We start from the raw sequence: 23,231 nt of genomic DNA, 5'->3' as shown, positions 1-23,231 counted from the left end.
GCTCAAGGTGACTGGCGAGTCGATCCTCACAATGGTTTACGTCACACGCTGCCATGATGTTCCCACTGGGGGGTGATAGAGGGTGTGGGAGGTGGGGGTAGGGAGGGATGACACCTGTCATCTTCGCTTCTGTCGCCTCCTGCACTATAAATACCACATTCCGCAAATTAGGAGAGTGAGTCCGAGCTAAATATAATACACAGAGCTACGTGGGGGCCATTGTGTAACCGGACCATGATAGCAAAGAAATGCTGAGAGCCTGAGGAATAGAGAGCAGCCTGTCGGCTCCCGTCGGTCCCAAGGAACACACACACACACACACACACACACACACACACACACACACACACACTTCATCGCAGCAAAGCACAAACAGGCCAAGAGAAGACATGTTCTGCGTGAAATCCTCTCCACCTGGCCCAGCGAAGAGATCAGTACACTAACATGACAAGGTAATAGAGGAATCCCACAATGCACTGCTTCCTGTGGAAGTCACTTAAAGGGAAGGGTTAACCAAGTCCTCCGGATTAAGTGCAGCCCGAGGTGGGACTAGGACAGACCATCATCCTTTACAAGACAGACCTCTGCTAAAATGAACCAGATTTTTAAAGCAAAACCCAGACAGAAGGAGATAAATATCCCACTTCTGCAACCATCAGCAGATGGCATAGCGGTTACAGTCATTTCGTGAAATTCAGTTGGATTCTACCTCCTGCTACAGTAGCCACGGTCCACATACTTCCCGGAATTGATACAGTAAATATTACCCAGCTGTGTAAATGGATAAACCACTGTAGGTCAACACTGTAAGCTGCTTTGGAGAAACATGTCAGGAAAATAAATAAGTAAAAATACACAAACTGGTGCAACACTAAGACTTGTAGAAGCATCTCAACCTTCTGTTAAGATTTATCATTGAATGTAGCGCGCACACACACACACACACACACACACACACACACACACACACACCACTTCTTTCCATTAATATAGCAGATCCAATCCTGACATGATGTATAAAGACTCGAGCAGCTCGCCGTAAACACCACCACCAGAAGATCGTACACGTTACATAACATGCATAAATTCACCGTTTCCTGGGGAATTTTTACCAAATACAGTAGTAAATGTTGAGAAATGCCTGTCCCACCTGCCACCTCCACGATGTCCCCAGGCACAATGTCTTTGGCCTTGATTCTCTGCACGCTCTTCCTGTCCTGCCGGTACACCTTGCCCATCTCAGGCTCGTACTCCTTAAGGGCCTCGATGGCGTTCTCTGCGTTCCGCTCCTGCAGGGGGCGATATAGAGGGCAACTGTGAGGTGTCATCCATTATTTACCCCCCCAGTCTGGAGAGAGAACACAAAAATTTTCATTCCAAAGGGCGACAAGACCAGCGATCCCCACCAGACATGGTAGAGGGAAACGTGTCCCTCAGTGAAAAGTGTCCTCAAAATTTTGCTTGGATTTCTTCGGCAAATTTTCATAATTTAAGACGCAGTAGAAACAAATTCTGTCTCTGTACTGGCGGGTAAAATATGCACCCCGACTGGGATCTTGGAGTGTGCAGTCAGAAGCGGCCGAAGGGCTTTTGTCTTTCTGCCATCTGAACGATCCCGATTTTTCCATAAATTAAAAACAGCGAAATAAAATCCGCCTCCTCGGCACTGCTTTCTTGAGACATCTTTTACGCTGAAGATTGCTGTTAAAGCTGTTTGCGTGGAGATGAAGTGGACGCCTCCACTGGAGATGAACTGCTCACAAGCAAGAAGGATGGGGGCAAGGATCACAGCGGGGCACCAAGGGCCACGACCAGGAAGTTGGTGGGTTCCCATGACACCGGGGGGGATGAGGTGGGTCAGAGTCCACTTTCTGCCCAACCCGACGACCGTTGTGTTCTCGAGATCCCAAAGCGGCAAGACGTCCATCCAGCCCTGAGCCCCACAGCCTCTCGCCGAACAGGGAACGGCAGTGGTGTGTGCGTACACATTCCAACAGCTGCCAGCCCAGTGCAGACCAAACAGGGGGTCTATACATCCATCAGCCTGTTTACCTTACAAGTGTAACGAATGAAGGACGCCATAAATTCAGTTACCAGCAAGAAGGGAGGAAAAAACACGGCAATTTGAGGAAGGAACCTGTTTAAAGTCCCTCACAGAGTCCCCAGACATCAGAACAAAGTCAAACTCGTTCTGCTGCTTCCAGGAATCCATCTGTGGGTGTGTGTGAGCCACCTTTGATATGGAGATTTAACCACAGTACAGTGCACCGCTCTGCCACACACACACACACACACACACACACACACACACACACACACACACACACACACACACTGGGCCAAGAGACAAATTCCTGTCAGGACTGGTTCTTGGCTTGACTGAGTTACACAGTTGCCAGGAGGTGATGTCCTCCAGCAGAAGAAAGGGAGATACCTGAGTAATGTGTGCTCACAAGAAACCCCAATTCTACAGTCTTTCTGCTCTCTGGATCAAACTCCCTCTGTTCCTCAGAGCGGCTGAATCCCTCCCAGCTTTCAAAAAGGCTCTTGAAACCCATCTCTTTCAGAGCCACTTCTCTCTCGGTCTCCTGACAGCTGCATAAATGAGTCCAACACCATCTGCTATGGACACATGACCAGAGTAAAATATTTTACCCACAAGTTTAAAGGCTAAAGTTGGTCCCCATGGGAATTCAACACTAAGCAATAATCACCAGACAGGGCAAACAAAAGCACCCTTTAGTAACTGTTTAACACAGTCTACTTTCAAGTAAAAATGGATACATTTGCGATCAAACTACAAAAAACTACAAAAAACCAGCCAAGGATATAAGCACCTGATGGCGTCACAGTCGTATGAATCCGCATGGGTTTGTCGGGAGCACTCGAGGTTTTCCATGGAACGTGGGAAGGCCTTGTTGTGCAAGACTGCAGAAGAGGCAGCGGTGCACTGTACCGTGGTAAACACCCTCAGGCCAAAGCAGAACAGGAGTGGTAGCTTGTAGGTGCTCATCCCGCTTCACCATAATGCAGCCATTGACCCACCACTCACTTTCTTACTAGTAAACACCCCCAAAACTAAGTGACTACAAACGATATCCTCGGTGGTCCTTTTGGGGGAAACAAGCTGTGGTTCCATCTACAAAAACCTCCTCAAACAGCCACCAGCTACATGATAATGTTCAAAAAAGGTCTTGCATCACTAGGACTGATGTCACCCAGTGCGGTAACTCATGGTCACCCCCACCCCCCCATGGACCTCCTCCCGTACCAGACCATACAGAATCATTAATGTTTTTTCTACTTCTGTTACTGGTAAACAGTAATTCCCCTATATCACTGAATGCCATGGCAATAGTAGTGATGTAAACAACTAGCAAAATTAAAATGATACCTTTAAATTACAAAATCATACGCACAGCCTAAATGTATTTACATTTACATCGTTTCATGTGATTAAAGTGACAATTTGGTGGGAAAACAATAGAATTCCAAGTAAAAACATTTTAAGAACTACATCAAAATTGTTTATCTTAACGTTATTGATACAGGTTCACAAATACTAATGACCACAACATTGTAGCTAAAACACCAGAAAATGTGACAAAATCAGCACCTATGAAAACAGCAGTGGCGACGAAAACAAGAGCGTGTTTTGTAGCGCGTGGAGACGAACCCACATGATCCGAAGCGTCACTGTAATTGTAATTGTGTGGTAATGAGAGCTCTGAGCGGAGCACATTGGAAGGTTCGAAAAGTAAAACAGTTTTACCCTTGTAGGTATATTGATACATGTAAACTGGGCTTTATTACAAGAAATGTTTCTGTTCATATAACTAAGCACAGGTTTATGTTTATACAAAATAATACATTCCTGCTGAAATGCTGCACAAAAATATTATAGGCAGTTATTTTGGTGTCACCCCCTCTGATGGTGTCACCCGGTGCGGTCCGCACCCCCTGCACCCCCCAGCGACGCCACTAATTTGGAAACGTCACATGAAGACTGGACTCCCTTGAAAAGACGGTGATGATGGGAGAAGCTGAAGGGACAGAAGAAGAGGATGAGCAGCAACCAGATAAACTCACTCAATCATAAAGGGTGTAGACACACAACTTTCAAAGCCAAGGACCCAAATGGGGGCACGGAACATTCTGGAAGAACTCTATTGATGCGACCAAGAAGACTCAACATTGATTTGATGCATTTAGCAACGTCAGTAGCTCTGGTTAAGGAAAAAAAAAAAAAAAAAAAGACTCGGGAGAAGCAGGGCTGGCTGGCCTCAATGACGTAGATAGAGATATTGGCGAAATGGACCATGGACGGTCCCAAGCCTGGCTGAGAGAGGAGGAGGGTTGGGCGTGGGGTAAGCTACCCCGCACAGAAAAAATGTTTCCAGCTACAGAAATACCAACAAGGAAACTTCTTCACCTCTCAACTCTTAGGGACGCCTGGAGAAACCTTGTTGGCGGCCTATGCCCCAAGAGGGGTGGAAGAAGAAGAAGAAGAAGAAGAAGAAGAAGAAGAAGAAGAAGAAGAAGATAGAGGCGACCGTGAGCAAACATCACTGACCAAAGCAAAATGAGGCTGGTCCACCCCATCACTGGGATACAGAAGAATCTGCATCGATTAACAAGTCCAGCTCAGAGATGAACGCCTGAACGCACTCCTCCAATCATCACCGCACAAGTGTGAAAATCATGAGCGAAGTTCTGCTCTCGTCCCCTCGACCTCCAGAGATAACATCGATCGAGGAAGGCCGTTTTTCATACTCTTTGTGACGCGACCACATTTAAATGGGCCGCGTGTTTGTTTCCGAGAGGGGAGCGCCGAGGCATTATGGGATACCAGTCAACATCTCATTCATGAGAAAGTCAAGCAGAAGTTACTAGCAAAGTTGCTCTAGCATGAGGGTTTCAATAAATGTTTAATTCTGCACCGGGGATGCCTAAACTTCAGAGGCTGTACTTAAGTGGTTGACAATATTTTAACTATTTCACACGTGAGTTAGGGTTTAAAAACAAAAGAAAAAAAAAAAAAAAAAAAAACGGAGGACGTGAATCGGCCTGGAGGCCATGGTGAGATGAGCTCATCTTGCTGCAGGTCATTCAGTGGTTTGATGCATTTTAATGGTTTAAATGTCCAATTTTGTTCTTTCAAACTGTGCGTGTTTGTGGCTTCTACGCTTAAAAATAAGTACCTGCCATTTTCAACGGCAGTATGGAATTTGATTGCGCTCGAGACGTGATTATGTTTGCGATGTTGCTGTTTATCTGCAATTTATTTATAGGCAAGGATGAAACTATTGGAGGTGATATATAAAAGTTGATTTTAGTACATTTATTGTATTTGGTTTTTTTAAAGAATTTCTAATATATATACACTGTATTAAAAATAAATAACTTTATTAAAGTTTGATCAATTTGGAGGGAAGAAGTTGGGGGGCAGCTGGTAACGTAGTGGTTAGAGCTACTGCCCTTGCATCCAACGGTCACAGGCTCCATCCCCACCCCTGGCTGTCGTACCCTCGAACAAGGTACTTACGCTAAATTGCTCCAGTAAAATTACCCAGCTGCATAAGTGGGTAAATAACTAACATTAACACGGTAAGTCACTTTGGAGAAAAGTGTCTTCCGAGTGAATAAATGTGATGAACTGTAAATAAAGGCTGGCGGCTCCTCGGCGTGTTCATCTCGCCATCCTCTGGATCCGGTGACGGAAGGAGGACTCGCGCAAACACAGCTGGGAGGTTTACGAGTTTAATGCGTTAACTCATAAAAAGATGACATCCACCTTAAACGTGGAGTTCCAGTCAAGGCGCCCGTGTCGGTCTATGGCTCGTCACGTCGAAAATAGAAAGCAACAATTGTGTGCAGCAACGTGGTCGTTTTGCGCTCGGCACCGCCCTGGTTATTCTAAATTTCATATTGCCGGGCCAAGCTGAGGCTGAATATGGTGACCTGGCGGAGCCAGATGGATCCTTCGCTACGTGTGGGTGGAGTGGCCTGATCCAGCTGAAACCCGGATGGGAAGAAGGGGCGGGAATGGAAGGGGCGGAGCTTGGACTTACCTGCCACACACCTACGATGGCGTTGGCTATGAGAATGAGTAAGATTACAAAGGGCTCCACGAAGGCGGTGATGGTTTCCTCTCCCTCCTCGAACCATGCCAGAACCTGCAGAGGATGAGGGAAAAGAATGGATCGCGTTTCATGTGGAAACTTCCACATCGCAAAGAAGCACGAGTGCGGCCAGCTACAATAATCGAGTCCAAATGTTCTTTTTAAGGGGTTCAATTATGTACGTAATGAATAGAAACCATGAATGTGACGAACGGGCCTCGGTCCAGACGTACCACTAAATGTGGGCTTCGACCCACAAAGGCAGCTTCACGGTGGCCACCGGGGGGTCAAAAGCCTGCCCGGTGTCGGACAAGCGAGCGAACGTCCCTGTCGCACGGAGTCGAGGATTCGAAGTGCCGTGACCCCTCCCCCCCCCCCGCCCAGGGGGCAAAGCAGAAAACTTCTTTTGGTACCCACGAGAAGGTCAAACGGGAGGCAGAGCGGACGGCCCGCCTTTACCCCGGCTCCTGGGTATCACCCAGGTATTCAGGCATTCGAGGCTGAACACGATGCACACTTTCTTATTCAAATGTTAATATAACATGAGGACTGGCAAATAAATGTTTCCATTTTTCGCTCCCACAGTCTCAGTTTGGGTGAGATTCGTACGCGACGACTCGGAGAAGACGAGCGGCCCGCGGCAGTCTGTCCGTGGTCTTCTGGGACTCTTTTTCCGGGAGTAGGAAATCCCTGACCTCCAGCTACATAGCGATCATGGGAGAATGGAGCATAAACAAATGATACAAACACCCAAAAGCCAGCGAGAGAATATCGATACAGTCCATAGGGTAAGAGATGAGTGAGGGAAACGAGTTCCCGCAACTCGTATCGTGAACCGTTCCCGATCTCAGACCTTTCCCATCATGCTCTGCACAAGAAGACGAGGAAATCCGCATATAAAGATGATTTACAAATTTCATAACAAGTACAGTTTTTTTTTTTAATATATATATATATATATATGCAGGGGGTGCGGTGGCACAGTGGGTTGGACCACAGTCCTGCTCTCCGGTGGGTCTGGGGTTCGAGTCCCGCTTGGGGTGCCTTGCGACGGACTGGCGTCCCGTCCTGGGTGTGTCCCCTCCCCCTCCCCCTCCAGCCTTACGCCCTGTGTTACTGGGTAGGCTCCGGTTCCCTGTGACCCCGTATGGGACAAGCGGTTCTGAAGATATGTGTGTGTGTGTGTGTGTATATATATATATATATATATATATATATATATATATATATATATATATATATATATATATATATATTTATTTTTAATTACATTAGCTTCAGTTGTCTATTTTCTAAAATTCCAGTTTGCCAAGGAGGGAAAGCGACCTGTATTTACACGCCCAGCCCATAGGTGTCAGTAAAACTCACTCTAAAAAAAAAATAAGAGTCGGACACCTTAATCCAGCTCACATCCACAGTATTTGCAGGGTGTTTCTGGAGGTCCTGTTCAAAGTAGCTCAAAAATATGCAATATATTACAATAAAAAAAAAGTCCTACAAAGAATTTTTGTGACAAAAATATGTAATATCTTTACAAAAGTTACCCACCAAATTGTGGCACAGCTGTATTATTGGGGGCGTGACATGTTTGGCCTGTGCCCGCTATGTGGTGGGTCTGGGGTTCAAGCCCCGCCTGGGGTAACTTGCGGCAGACTGACATCCTGTCCAGGGCGTGTCCCCTCCCCGTTCGGCCTTGTGCCCAGTATTGCTGGGTGAAGCTCTGGCTCACCAGGACCCCACTTGTCCCCAAGCGGTTGTAGCAGTTGCAAAAAAAATAGATGTGTACTATTAAGCTTTCAATGATTAACATAGAGGGGGTGCGGTGGCGCAGTGGGTTGGGCCGCAGTCCTGCTGTTCAGTGGGTCTGGGGTTCGAGTCCCGCTTGGGGTACCTTGCGACGGACTGGCGTCCCGTCCTGGGTGTGTCCCCTCCCCCTCCGGCCTTACGCCCTGTGTTGCCGGGTAGGCTCCGGTTCCCCGTGACCCCGTATGGGACAAGCGGTTCTGCAAATGTGTGTGTGTGTGTGTGTGTGTGTGTGTGTGTGTGTGATTAACATAGGATGGGAACGTAGTGAACTTAGTGGGAACTTAAGCTGGGTGGCACAGCAAGTAATACTGCTGTCTCACAGTGCCTGGGCGGTGCGAGAGGACGTGGGTTTGATTCCCCACTCAGTCTGTGTGGAGTTTGCATGCTCTCCCTATATCTGCGTGGGTTTCCTCCAGGTGCTCTGGTTTCCTCCCACAGTCCAAAGACATGCTGTTCAGGTTCCTCCATAGTGTGTGAGTGACAGAGAGAGTGTGTTCCACTGATGTATGGATGAGTGACCTAGTGCAAGTAGTGTATCTAGCAGTGTAAGTCACTGCGGTGAATAAGGTGTGTGGCTTGATAACACTACATAGAGTTCATTGGAAGTCGCTTTGGAGAAAAGTGTCTGCTAAACAAATGAATGTAAAGTATCAACACGTTGCAGCGGAGGCTACTGGGTGAACTAAATGTGTTTTATGGACTGCGGACGTAAAAAGTAGCTCAAGAACGGGATCAATGTCCTGCTACTCATCGACCTGGACGGGGAGTTGAGTGGGTGGAGGCAAAAGAGCCCCCTACAGGCCTTCGGCGTGCGATGCACCGCGTCTCCACCCGACCTAAACTGTCCTGCGTAGCAGGGAGTTCAGAAGAAGCGGCAGCACTGGGCCCGGCTGTTAACAAGGACGGCGACGCATAACATCTGCTTCACGGACACAGCGAAATGTACCCTTATCTCACGAAATGAAAGACAAGGCAACAAAACTAACATCTGTCCTGTGTCTGCTTGAAGACACGTCCAAATGTGGTGCCAAGAAAAGGGAGAATTCGTCAAACCGGTCAGTGAGCCAACCAGACACAAAATCAAGGTCAAAAAAAGGGCTGATGGGAGGAAGCCGATATTTGGCGGCGATCTTTGTAAATCCTTAACCAGGATTTAGACCACATTTTGACACGATTTGTGAAATGAATCGAGTTAATTATTCTGATAGTGGCGACAATTATTCTCGTTGCATGCGTCTTTTGCCAGCGAAGACCTCAGAGTTTGTGAATTTTCATTAACGGCAACAAATGTTAAAATACACTATTAGGTGCGTGTCAGAAATGGGACAATTTGGGGCTGCAGGCTCAACACTTTGCAACCATCATTAAAACCAGCTCTCTATAGATGAGAGAATAACACTCCATACCACAGCCAGACTGGTAACGGTGCCATCGCTTTGCTTTCATTCAGGATAACTGAGCCGTCACTCTCTCTGCACGGCCATCGGCGAACACACACTGCCCGGCGCATTCCCGCGACAACCGAGCCCGTCGCCACGGTAGCTGCCCTCGCTTCTTGGCAGCGCGCGAAACAAGAGCACCCCCCTCCACTCGGCACCTTTCGGGACTGCTGATCCTGACACTTGCAGCCACATAAGGATGCAGGAATTCCTCAGAGCCCAGAGGACGGAAGCGGATGGGGGAATGGAAAAGGCCAAGCTGTGCCCTTACGCTGAGGGTTTGATGGGAAAAAAAAAAGGAAGGAAAAAAAAAAAAAAAAAAAACTCAATAGAAACAGACACGGTTACCAACTCACTGCATGATGCATCTCTACAATCACCCTCTTCGATCTCTGCTGCCTTTGACGCGGTCAATATCGGTGTCCCTCTTTAGCTCACTGCTGCTTTTGCTGAACTGCTCCAGCCTCCTTACCACCCTTAGAGGTCATGTGACCAATGAAGCATTAACTAAATGGATGACCTCATACTAATCTGACTGTCTCTTATCAAGGTACCAGCTCCTTCTTCCCACTTCTGTCAACAGGCGTCCCTCAGGGATCGGTACCGGGACCTCTCCTTTTCACATAGATCCACGGCTCAGGGCTGCTTACGCTCTCCCACGGCTTCCCAAACCACCTGTATGCCGAGGACTGTCTCCGATCAATATCCGAGTATCATCAGTCTCTGCCTGGATGGATGGTCACTCCTCTGAATCGAACCCTCTCAACCCTCTCAGTCAGACACCCATTCTTTCCCTCCTGTATCGTGGACCCAAGTGTGAAAACGTGGATCTAATTTATTACATTTACTTATATCTTATTAACCTTTTTTAAAATCGTGGTTAGATTGCCAGTGTTTTTGTTTTATGATACAATGTTTTATGGTTCCCAGGGTGCAAGACAATTAGGGGAATCATTCACTGTAAACGATTAAAAGTGTAAAACATTAATACTGTAAAACATGACCAAATGAATTCATTTGCAGAAGGACTTTAGTATATTTTCGCTTATGCCTCTTCTTCAAACACGACTGTTGTGGTTAATACGAAATTTTAATGAAATTTTTTACTTAAACATCTCTGGAAAGTTCAAGTATTGTGCTGTGGTGGATGATCCACGTTACTGAACTTGGAGAACATATCAGTTAAACTGCTGAGCCGATTCCCATAAGCGCCTGTGCTGGAGAGACGAAAGAGCAGTTCAGATGGACACACACACACACACACGTCTGAACCGCTTGTCCCACACGGGGTCGCGGGGAACCGGAGCCTAACCCGGCAACACAGGGCGTAAGGCTGGAGGGGGAGGGGCTCCACCCAGGACGGGACCCCAGTCCGTCGCAAGGTACCCCAAGCAGGACTAGAACCCCAGACCCACCAGAGAGCAGGACCTGGTCCAACCCTCTGCGCCACCACACCCCCAGTTCAGTGGGACTTCGGTGTTTATTTCGAGTCACCGGTATGCATGTATGGGGTTTATATGGCACTGTGCCGCAGGAACATTGACAATTAGCATGACCGACATGTGACCGCAAATAGCCAGGATGCAACACTCGAGAGCACACAGACTTTACATCATGCGTGACAGAAACGAGAACCCTGATCCCTGGTATTATTTCCACACCATCATCTTTCCACTCAACCAAATTAATTCCCCCGTCCGTTACGAGCGCTATGTGACCGTCACCTTACCGATGCCATTCATGCTTTGCCACTAAGCCGTTTTCTATTTTACGGATGGCACGACGGATAATGGAGAAATCGGTACAGTTGTGCCCTGCTCAATGTCCCGCTTCCTTCAGCCCAAGGACCCGTTGGAACACCATGATTACGATGCAGAGCACGGTTATTGTATGGACACGTGCGATGCGAACGCAGGACGGAAACGGTGGAGTGGGATGGTGGGCCGTTCGAATACGGCAATGGCAGCAGCACCCCGGGCCGGGGGCAGCCCTCTGACCCGCGCAGCTCAGAAACGCTCCGTCAGACCTGCCGGATCGAATCCCGCTTCTGTACCCTACGTTACCGCATCCCATCAGCGCGGTCGAAACGAAGCCGGTGTCACTTCATTAGCCGAACGGAGGACCACGTCATTCCACAGGACGTCTCTTAACATTGACACGATACAATTCGTTCGCTGGTTTTACTCTCAGGTCTCACTCTGCAGTCAGCAGGTGGGAAATTATTATTTATTACATCAACAATTCATGTAGCTGATTCTTTACTCCAACACAACTTTCAATGTTTGTTCATTAACACACAGACTGATTTACGCATTTAGACAGCTGGGTAATTTTTACTGCATCAGTGAAGGGTAAGTAACTTGACTGTGGGCACTACAGCAGGAGGTGAGATTCGAACCCAGGCTCTTGGATTCCAAGGTGACATCGCTAACCACGGCGCCCCCTGCTGGAAACGCTCAAATAAAACTAGCTGACCCTTCTTTGAGACGCATCTACAACATGAGATAAGTGAAGGGCCTGGAAGAAATCTCGAACCCTGGACAAAGGCACTTTCCGGTAAAATGGAACGCATAAGCTGACAAAATGAAGACGCGAACGAAAGTTCGCTGTGTTAAATTGTTCGGGTGCAAGTTTGTGCAGCGCGACTAAAATGAGAAATGAAGGAAAAGGGGGCGGAGCATCCACGCGGGGGACGGGGAGAATCCTGCTGACAAGCAGGGCGGAGCTATAACGGGAGAGCGGTTAAGGTTACGGCCTGGAGGGCACAGGGTGGGTCGGGTGCTGATCGGTCTGCCACCGGCTAATGGTCATCGAAGCTCCTCCCAGTGCGAAACAGGGTGGGGGGTGGCGGAGTCGCATGCCATCCTGGGCGACGGAGGCCTCCGCAGCCGTTGTGCCCTACGGTCGGCGGGCGTGACCTCGGAGGAGGCGTGCGCGCGCACACACGTCAATCACCCCGGCGCGGCGTGCTGGTCCAACGCCAGGCGCCCGAGTCGATACTCAGCCGCGCTTCCTGGACCCTGCGAACCTTCAGACTCATTAACTCGACACCGTTTGCCGAGGACGTGCCGTCCAGGCCGCCGTCGAGTCGCGCATCCGACAGATGGTGTGATGTTTTCCCACCAGACGCCGCTCAGAATTCCGAGCAGCACAAAATATTAATGATAATAACCGCCAAAAAAAAAAAAAAAAAAAAAAAAAATCACTGCTTTGTACTTTTCACCAGTGTAAGGCCGGACTCTGACGGACAATCCCACGTCAATTAACACACACCACACGGACTAATCATTTTCACTCTAATAAGATGCCAACTCAATTGTGCAGCACCATTATTCCAATAACCTCAACATGACGACTTAGGAAAAATTTCACTCAAAACTCATATCCTCACAGGCCGGGCGGAGGAGTCCCTTCTAGTTTGACCCAACACCCACCTGCCATTAATCCAGCATCTCAGCGCCACACACCGCACCGCATGCACATCCCATGTGTCTTATGTAATAATACATAAACCGTGCACTTTTGCATTTCAATTTCATCATAAATGACATACTTACAAAGGAGATACAAGCTGCCAGAAGAAGAATTCGCACGAGTAAATCTTCAAACTGCTCAAGGACGAGTTCCCATAAAGACTTGCCTGTGGTGTGAAGAATAGGGTCAAATCCCAGCAGGTTGGGTAGAGGATGACAGGTGTGTTCGTATGCATTTTATTTTTATAAAATCTCGCAAAGATCTTACCTTCCTCAGCCGGCAACTCTGTGGGTCGGAGATTCCGGGGAGAGCAGCGCAAAAACAAAAGAGTGACAGAAAGTTACATAATGCAATACACAGGAATATGATGGTGGAGCGCGCACACGCACACACACGCGCGCACTTTGTGATGTCTTTGAACCCACAGCTGTTGCTGCCTGTTGAACCCGGTCTCAGAAATTGCTGGAAGGACAAAGGTCACCTGCGGTTCTGATCTGGTCGGTTCTACAAAAAAGTCCTGCTGGGTCCATAATGAAGGGTTGCTGCTGCGGAAATGAAAAGTGTGTGTCCTGGAGACGGTGGAAGGTGGCTCTAGGGTTCCAGACCCTCAGCGACAGACCAGGGGACACATCTGGACTGGTTAACAAGTGCGCGCACACGCGCACACACACGCACACACACACACACAGGGAATGGGATGGGAATAGACTCTCCATTTCTTCTCACATAATCAATTATTAATACTGATGAGTATTGTAATTATGACTGATGACTGCCCCCCCCCACCACCGCACAGTCATCACAGCCAGTGTCTCTCTCTGGCTCCAAGGGCTGCTGAGCCTCCCAGGTGGTTGTTTGTTTTCACACTTGTATAAGAGGTGTGGAGGGGCTGCTCGAACCCCTGCTAGTGGACTCCTCAGAGGCTCGAGGAGCAAGCATCGCGCACACGGTGTGCGAACGGTCCAGACCGTCGTCGATCGGATCGATCGGCACGATTGATCTCGGGAAGAAGTGAAAGTGACCGAAGCCACGAAGTGGCGGCCGATGACGTCAGCCCTTAAAAAAATGAAAAAAAAACTAAGCGAGGGTCCAGCCAGGGAAGGTGGCCAGATGGACCCCCAGTGTCCCCACAACCCCAACCCCAGTCGCAATCCGCAACCGCACCACCCGCGCCCGCTCGATCGGAGGGGACTCGACCCCACACCCCGCGGACGTACCGTTGGGCCCCCACTTGTCCTTCTGCCTCTTGACCTGCTCCAGGCTCAGCCCCGTGCTCTCGTTCACGCCGAAGTGGCTGAAGACCTCCTCCACCGTCTTCGTGTGCGCGTTCTCCATGGCGAAAGCAGCCCCCTGCGGGCGCGCGCGCGTGCTCTGCTCGCCCACCGGCGCCGTGCGCGGAGAACAACAGCAGCGTGGGGCGTCCCTCGAGCGGGCACGCGGATCCCGGAGACCCTGCGGTGGACCTTAAGCCTTAGGGGCTCCGCGCTGTCTGCATGCAGCACACACACGCGCGCACGCCGCACACACACGCACGCACGCACGCACGCACGCAATCCAGAGGAGGCGCCGCGGAGGAGAGCGATGCCCCCTGCGATCGGACGCGTTCGGGCTGCGATCTGACGTCCTTCAGATGCGATCGGATCGGACGCGACCCGACGTCCTGCTGGCCTCCAGATGTGTGCGGGGCTCCGAGCTTCAGCCGGCGGCGCGCTGCTCAGTCACTGCGGCGGCGTCCTCCTCATCCCCAGCCTGGCGCCGGCGAGTTCGCGACCGTCGCTGTGGATCCGAGCTCAGTCCGGTTCCCGCACCGTGACCAGTGGACTCGCTCCCCTGCGCAGCTCCGTTTTATGAAAGCGCGTCCCCGCGGCCCCCGTCCGCCCGCATGTGGACAGCGCTCATTGGACGGCACGAGCCCGGAAATCTGCCACCCGATTCACAGAGCGCGTGGATCGGCTGGTTCCTCCGATTTCTGCCCCACCTCCACGTCCCCCTCCTCCTCCTCCTCCTCCTCCTCCCCCCCCCCCCGCCGCTCCGATCGCGGGTCCGTGACGCACATGGGAGGCGAGACTGTTACAGTGTTGCGCTTCCAGGGAATCCCTCGCGCCGGGCTCTCGCACACCTCGCGCACCTTTACACAACCTTTTTTTACTGTGTTCCTGCGCTCCAGTCCCGTCCGTGTTGCCGTGGTGTGTGTGACGCGTCCTTCGGTGCCACGCACGATCTCCCACACGTGTTAAATGCTTTCGAAGCAGAGGCTCGAGCGGAGTGTGTGTGTGTGTGTGTGTGTGTGTGTGTGTGTGCGCGCGTTCCTGAGGTTCACTTCACTTGTTACGCGTGTTACCAACCAGGCTCGTTCCTCTTCCACATGTTATTAATCATGCTGAGGGGTCATCAATATTGCAGATGTTTCTGTTTTCGCCAGTCAGTGTCACACAATCAATGTTGCAGTGCAGTAACTTACACTTACAGGCTGTACAGCACCTTTCTTTTTAACACGTGTGACACTCACGTGTTGCAGTGTTACGCAATGTTTCCGTGTTACAGATGTTTCGGTGCTAAAATGTGTGTTTTACAGATGCCTCGTTTTGTTCTCTTTGACCTGCATGTGGAAAAAAGATTTTACAAACGTTAGCTATGAAATAATTAGCTGTCGTACACGCTTCTGTACTGTATGGTATGATAGTACATGGATAGTACATGGTAAAAATGGTACAAAGGTCGCACGTCATGATAAGGAGACGCTGCTGTTAAAATGCTCTTAATCTCTTTATTGCAACGTTACAATTTCATAGATGAAAAAGTCACAAAGTTACAAATGCTGTGATGTTTCACGCTGAAGTGTTTAAATGAAAGATAACGCCGCTTATCACTGTTTCAGCCACTGCAAGGAGGGATGTAAGTTATATGATGTGTGTGAGTTTGGTCTTTTGCCCACATATTCAAAACTCTTATTATATGAGAGCTGATCGAGCAGATAATAATAGACTCACAGGAAAGCTAAAAATAGTGATGTGAGAACCTCTGCCAGACTGGGGTTACCAAGACCCACACGGTGCTGGAGAAGGTGCCACCTGCGAGCTCCGTGCTCCTGGCAGGACGTTTCCGTACGCATGCGGGAAAAGACGGGGAAACACGGAGGGACGTAAATGGGAGGAGCTGCTTTCCTCATCCGAACCCAAACGGCGAGGAGTTATTGGGTTTCTGCTCAGGTCTCAGATTGGCTACAACCAACACCATGGTGGGGCCCCAAGGAAGATCACAAGTGCACTTGGTACCAGGGTACCTCAGGTCAAAGGCTGTTGATGGACTGAGGCCATATGTTCCGGACGCTAGGATGAAGAAGGGCACTGGGCTGTCAACCTATCACCGCGCGGAGTCCAAGTGGACCCCGATCAGCACTGCTGTTGCGGAGGCTGACGCTCAGAGCCGCGTGCGTGAAGTGGACGGTGTCCGTCATGGCGGTAAACCTAGATTACGTTGGTGGGCTAGAAGCCTCCGTGGGAGGTGTACCAGACACCCATCTGGGAGGCCCAGGGGCTGAGCCAGGGCACACTGGAAGGGTGATATCTCCAGGAGAAGTTGGAGACTTTTGCTGGGGAAACGGAAGAACGGTCTGTCCTGCATGGCCTGTTGTGAACACAACTCTAAACGGGGTAAACGGCTCAAAAATGGATGGATGGACGGATGGATAGATGGAGTAACAGGCGGATGGACGGATGAATGGATGGACGGTCAAGTGATTCCACCTGTGCTGTTGGTGCACATTCACAATATGCAAAATAACTTTCAGGAAATGTCTTTAACCCCCTCCCCCCCAAGCCCATCTGATTAATAACACCCACAAAAAATGCACCTGGACGTTATACACGGGACACTCCTTCACACGGAGTACCAAGGAAACATCATTTGTTTAAAAAGCGTTTGCTTGCGAGATACCGCAGCAGGCTGTGATGATGTTTTAAAATAAACTTTAAATAAAGGAGATAATTCAGAGGAGCCAAAGCATCTTTCCTCCAGCCAGAGGAATCAGTTTTTTCTGCTTTTAATTAACGTGGGCTGCGATAAATCTAGAAGAAACATTAAAAGGGAAAGCCGCAGAAGAGCCGATGGCGTCTGAAACAGGAAAGCGGCATTTGATGTCGAATGCTGTCTCGGAGAAACCATACGGGTGTCTTATCACGACTCAGAAAACACACTCGATTGGGGGGGAATGTGTGAGGGAAGAGCACTTTGGGTCGCACTGATTTCTGGTTCCTCTTCCAGTAACGAAGTCCAATTAAAGAGAAAAACTCCTGGAGAACTTTGGTTTCGAGGGACACGTCAGATGTTCAGATCTTTCAGATCCGGTAACTTTCTGCCCTTAAAAGCCCACCGGTTTAAGATAATTTTGTCCCCCACACACTCCTAATCTCCACGGTTCCGGGGTTAATGATCTGTCGCTTGCGGGGTCGGCTGCTGAGGGTCTAACACACCGAAATGGAGACGGCGGAGCCCTCGTGGCGTCGTGATGGACTGCGGCTTCAAGTGAGTTCAGCACTTTGTCTTCTCAGTCGGGGTCCGCAATTATCATCCACTTAGTTACTTTTCTGATCTATGCGGTGTCACTGGAAGCCTCACAGGTTATGTAAAAATTTTTATACAAAATATTTTTGTCGAGGGGTGCGGTGGCGCAGTGGGTTGGACCACAGTCCTGCTCTCCGGTGGGTCTGGGGTTCGAGTCCCGCTTGGGGTGCCTTGCGACGGACTGGCGTCCCGTCCTGGGTGTGTCCCCTCCCCCTCTGGCCTTACGCCCTGTGTTGCCGGGTAGGCTCCGTGACCCTGTATGGGACAAGCAGTTCTGAAAATGTGTGTGTGTGTGTGTGTGTGTGTGTGTGTGTGTGTGTGTATTTTTGTCGATCTGGAAAACAGCCACATTGTAACTTGGTGGTGTTTTTACATCAGACACACACATCATCTGAACCGCTTGTCCCATACAGGGTCACAGAGCCTAACCTGGCAACACAGGGCATAAGGCCAGAGGGGGAGGGGACATACCCAGGACAGGGCACCAGTCTGTTGCAAGGCACCCCAAGCGGGACTCAAACTCCAAACCCACTGGAGAGGAGGACCCGGTCCAACCCACTGCACCACCACACCGCCTGCTACATGGAACCCTTGTAGATGTAAATGTAAAACCCTACGTCTCTGATAGATTTTTGCAAATGCGATTAGGTCCAATAACGGCACATAAAAGGCCTAAATCTAATAATAAGACTAAACAACAACCTGGGAGGAAAACAATGAGTATCATGTTTAGATCAGTTGTGCCAAATTGAGATTATTACATGACAGAGTATTCAGACCCACAGAAATGTTTCAAATAATGACATTTATTAATTGAACTGATTCTTTTCTCTAAGGCAGCTTAGAGTGTGAGGTAAACTACTTATATTCTCATTAACCTATTTATACAGCAAGGTAATTTTTACTGTATCAGTCAGGGCAACTACCTTGATCAAGGGTGCAGCAGCCGGGATTCAAACCCAGGTCTTTCAGCTGGAAGCCCCGGTAACCGCGTCCAAATTAAATACAGCTGAAAGCTGAACAATTAAAAAGGAGTGAAATATGACAAACTACCAGGTCCCACCAAGACTTGAACTCTAACCAGTCAAGTCAACATGCAGAGTTCGAACCGTCGCACCCCAGAAGCACCGCTCTCACACCCCTCCCTCATGCTGAGCCCTTGAAACAGTTCGCTGATGGATGTTTTCTCCTCTCTCAGGAATTATTCGCTCAGAGAGGCTTCCCTCACAACACTCCTTCTTCTCTGGACGTTGAGGGTTCAGATACAGCCTTCCGTAGAAAATGTGTCTCTACTATCCTTAGATGACCCTTACGGCTTATTTCCCTGACTTTCCTTCAAATACACTGTCTAAACAATGAGGTGTGTGTGTGTGTGTGTGTGTGTGCGCTACCGAGCCCCCTATGCTCCTGGGATGGACCCTGGATCACCGTGACCCTTAAATGCACAAGTGGTTATTGTCAAAAACCAAAGGGATGAATGAAAATTTAGAAACAATATATATTTTTTTTTTTAACAAAAGTACTAATAACAAATCTTATTAAATAAATTTTCCTAAGTGTATAAATGAAAGCTTCAGAAGAAGCCAAACGTGGAAATTGTGCTTGAGACTCAACGCACTTGTAAGGCACCACAAGTGGTCTTTGACTCCACGTCAAGGCGACAGGATATTAAAACGATCCTCAGTCTGACGGCCTTTAATACATCAGTTGATCATCAACTCCTTGCTGGGGTTGATGGGTTAACCCCCCCTGCCTCCCCCCACCCCAAAGTGGACTATTAATTACACACTGTGTGTTTCTATAGCGAACAGCTGTTGTGTTTCACTTGAAGTGCAATTACACTACAAGGACCTTTTAAACTTCAGCCAAGAGCTTAATGATTCATCGATGAGTTAAAGGCTTTCGGTGTGAAAAGAGTTCAGAAATCCTGTCCTGTTGACATAGAGTCAGTGGTGACACACTCTGTGTGTGTGTGTGTGTGTGTGTGTGTGTGTGTGTGTGTGTGTGTGTGTGTGTGTGTCAGAGTACCGAGAGGGTGATGGCAAATTCTCATTTACGTTTGCTCATTTAACGCACGCTTTCCTCCGAAGCAACGCACAACCGAGCAATCAAAAGTGCACCGAAAACGATTTAGGACACAGACGCTGGATTATGGACACAGCTTGTGTGTCTGACACCACCATGTTGCCGGTTCACATCCCTCCAGCAGCTCCTACACAAGCAACATTCAAATAACGAACACACAGATAGTCACGGCAGATGGTGTTGGACTCGTTTACGTAGCTGTCAGGAGATCAGGAGAGATGGATGGGAGAGAGATGGGTTTGAGACCCTTCTTGAGTGTGGGGGGGATTCAGCAGCTCTGAGGGACACAGGGAGCTCGTTTGAGAGAGTCAGAGATGCCAAAAAGGCCAGAGGTTTTGGGAGACACGTGAGCGGGTCCTCCGAGCTGCTAGAGATACGAGGACAATGTCTCTAAAGCAGTAATGCAACTAATGTAACGTCAGAGCTGTACATCACTTTGGAGAAAAGCATCTAAAATCATAGGTGTAAATGTAATATTATATACAAATATTTTACTAGAATGTAATGTAGTAAAACTTGGGAAGACAATTATTTGGAGACAGCTGGAAGTGTGGTGGTTGGAACTACTTTTTTTGGACCCACAGGTTTGAATCCCACCTCCAGCTGTCGTACCTCGAAACAAGGTACTTGTAATGGTCATTGGTAATTGTAATTGTAATTTCTTTATTGTAATTGTAAGTGGCTTAACATTGTAAGTCACGTGACGTCATCGTTTGTGTTGTGGTTGCAGTTAATTAAATGGGTGTTGGGATACAGTGAAACCCACAGAGCACTGGGTCCCCCTGGGGGTGGTCCCCCCCGCCTCCCACCTCCCACCTCCACTGAGGGTGCTTTTGAGAGGAACACAGTGGCGCACAGCTCTCGATGGCAGGCATTGATTAGACCTTCTACTTCAATGGTCCCTGCTGGCCTGTCTTTTACCACGGTAAAAGCGACGCTCTTTCCGCACTGAAAGGGAAACTTCTCCTCCTCTTTTCACTTTATATAAAGACACACACTACCTGAAGCCGCTTGTCCCATGCAGGGTGGTGGGGAGCCGGAGCCTAAAGCAGCAGCAGCAGCACAGGGCATAAGGCTGGAGGGGGAAGGGACACACACAGAAGAGGACACCAGTCCATCGCAAGGCACCCCAAGCGGGACTCGAACCCCAGACCCACCAGAGAACAGGACCCGGTCAAACCCACTGCGCCACCACACCCCCACTTGCTTTATACAGCAGGGGCAATTTGTGCTGCATCAGTTGGACGTAGTACGTACCTTGGTCGAGGGTGCTACGGCAGGAGTGGGGGTTTGACCCAGGATTTTCCACCACATGGCAACAGCTCTAACTACTACGTCACCCGGTGGTCCTGTTAATAACTTCCGCAGTATGGTTGAACGGTAAGATATGACAGTAGCTGCACCGCAGCTGCCGAGCGAGGAAACGCGTCCTGTGCTCAGCGCTGTGTTTGATGACTTCGGGGACACAAACTCGCGCGAGTCCCGCCGAGAAACGCAGAGGGAGCCGAGGCCTCGGCGAGAAGAACGCCGAGCAGCGCTTATCGAGGCCACGCTGGCCAGGCTGGCCGGGCTGCAGATCGCCGCCAAAAAAGGGAGCGAGCGGCGGGGAGGCACCCGGTCGGTCGAGGGGCAGCCCGGCGGTCGGGACGAGCGCCGCGTCACGGGCCTGTGTCCGGGTGACAGGGCTAGATAAGGCGATGGGGGGGGGGGGGGCTCGATGCAGCACGCTGGTGTAACCTGGCAGCCCCAGCATTAGCAGGAGCAAGAGAGGAGGCTCCAGTGGGCCCTGGGGAGGGATCTGGTGAAGGACGTCTGCTGGAGGGCACTACTTGGGCGGGGGGTGGATGGGGGGGGGGTCACGGTCCATGTTTACAAAGGGTACGAACACGGCAGCGCAACAACAGCAGTTATCATCTGTTAACACGCTTTAATGGGGGCCCCCTCTCGCCACGGCTCGCCGTCAGTAATAATAACCCCGGACCCCCCCGGGCTCAGGTTGCCTTTCCTTTTAGGACAAAGCGCGGCGGAGGAGCGCGGCGCTTGGATTGAGTTACGCTGCCGAGATGGGCAGGAAGGTGGGCGCACACTAAAATTACCGCGATTGCCTGTAGGCAGGGAACGAGACCCCCCCCAAACAGTCTTCGCCGCAGCTGAAGTTGAGACGCATCTATCAATACATGTTGAAAACGCGCCGCCAAATTTAGTTCCTCCAGGCGTGGCCCACAGCTCTCGCAACGCAACCACATTTCATCATTTTCGTGTTGCACGGAAGTGTTTCCGTCCGCATTTGTGTCCTGGAAGGACTCTGCGTTTCGCGCAGCTGTTAACGTGGTTAATTTGTACCATGAAATATTAGGGGTCGAATGACCATTATTCTTTCAGGGAAAAAAAAAAGATGAGATCCTGGATGAAAGACGTGATTTCTAACATCTTTTAATGCACCGTTTTTCCCTTTCGGTTCCGCTTTCCCCGCCTCTGCGGTTGTTCCCAGCGATTCCCGCACTTTCTCATCAAAGCTTTTCTTGCGAGTTTCGACAGTTTGGCTCACGGATGCTGTTAAAGTCAGATTCACGAGATCACCGCCCGTGCCTTTCACGGGGACGCTACGCTGGTAGAGGCACAGTGGGGCGACGCTAACGAACGACCGATGGCCGATGATCTTTGTTGGATCGCGACATTAAGACTTCGCTCGGGACGGAATAAGGCCATTTGCGTTATCGAAGCCGTTCGTGCGATTTAAACTGCGGTAATATTTACACGTTTACAGTTCATTTCTGAAAGTTCCTCTCGAAGCTGCCCTTTCAGCTGTCATGTTAGATTTACCGCGGTCAGGGGTCATGAACGGTGGAGATGATCGATGCGGCGGGAAGTAGGAAGTTTACACCGATCAGCCACACGAAAACCGCTGACAGGTGAAGTTCCGGCCCATGCTGTGCTGGGAAACCTTAGGTCCTGGCATTCATGTGGATGTTGCTTTGACATGTCCCACCTACTTAAAGATTGCTGTAGACCACATGCACCCCTTCACGGCAACGGTATTTATTCCCTGATGGCAGTGGCCCTGCTGCACTGCAAAAATTGTTCAGGAATGGTTTGAGGAACATGACAAAGAGTTCAAGGTGTTGACTTGGCCTCCAAATTCCCCAGATGTCAACCGATCGAGCATCCGTGGGACGCTCTGGAAAAACAAGTCCGATCCACGGAGGTCCCGCCTCGCAACTTACAGGACTTAAAGGACGCGCTGCTGACGTCTTGCTGCCAGATGTTGCAGGACACCTTGAGAGGTCTTGTGGAGTCCATCCCTCGATGGGTCAGAGCTGTTTTGGCGGCACGAGGAGGACCTACACAATTCTAGGCAGGTGGTTTTAATGTTGTGGCTCATCGGCGTACATTCTCTACTTGTGATATCAGATGTTTGTCTGCGTTAAAAGAGAGCGGCTCGACCAGCACCGCTCGAACCCCCGCTCTAGGTAATTTAGAGGTCGATAAACTCTGAATATCCAAAACACACCCAGGCTGACCCCCCTTTTCAGTTCCAGACACCAAATATGTCCCTAAAAGGTCTCTGTCCCAAAATGCGGTACGAGCCGCTGCACAGCGTGAAATACCTGCTGTGGGGGTGAAATGAGCTCAGAACAGGTAGAAACGGGGATGTATGGAATAAAAAGTGTTCCGTCAGTTAAAGGATATATCTTCATATCCCACTGCAGCAGAGCCTCTTAACAAGTGGCTCAGTGTTTGT

The 23,231-nt window shown here is 49.7% G+C and overlaps 1 protein-coding gene across 1 annotated transcript in view; it reads right to left on the bottom strand.

The window, feature by feature from the left end:
- Nucleotides 1–14,794, bottom strand: part of atp2a2a (ATPase sarcoplasmic/endoplasmic reticulum Ca2+ transporting 2a) — a 35,566-nt gene extending 20,772 nt beyond the window's left edge. Inside the window, exons 1-5 of the mRNA XM_018731691.2 lie at nt 14,059–14,794; nt 13,109–13,126; nt 12,925–13,007; nt 6,072–6,176; nt 1,151–1,289 (exon numbers count right to left, since the gene is read on the bottom strand). Of these exons, the coding sequence (XP_018587207.1) occupies nt 1,151–1,289; nt 6,072–6,176; nt 12,925–13,007; nt 13,109–13,126; nt 14,059–14,176 (463 nt within the window). The 5' untranslated portion in view covers nt 14,177–14,794. The remainder of the gene's footprint in view (nt 1–1,150; nt 1,290–6,071; nt 6,177–12,924; nt 13,008–13,108; nt 13,127–14,058) is intronic.
- Between the last annotated feature and the right edge of the window lie 8,437 nt (nt 14,795–23,231).

The sequence above is a fragment of the Scleropages formosus genome, chromosome 17 (assembly GCF_900964775.1).
Source record: "Scleropages formosus chromosome 17, fSclFor1.1, whole genome shotgun sequence".
Lineage (NCBI taxonomy): Eukaryota > Metazoa > Chordata > Actinopteri > Osteoglossiformes > Osteoglossidae > Scleropages > Scleropages formosus.
Note: the sequence above shows the minus strand (reverse complement) of the source record. Positions and strands in the feature narration are given on the sequence as shown.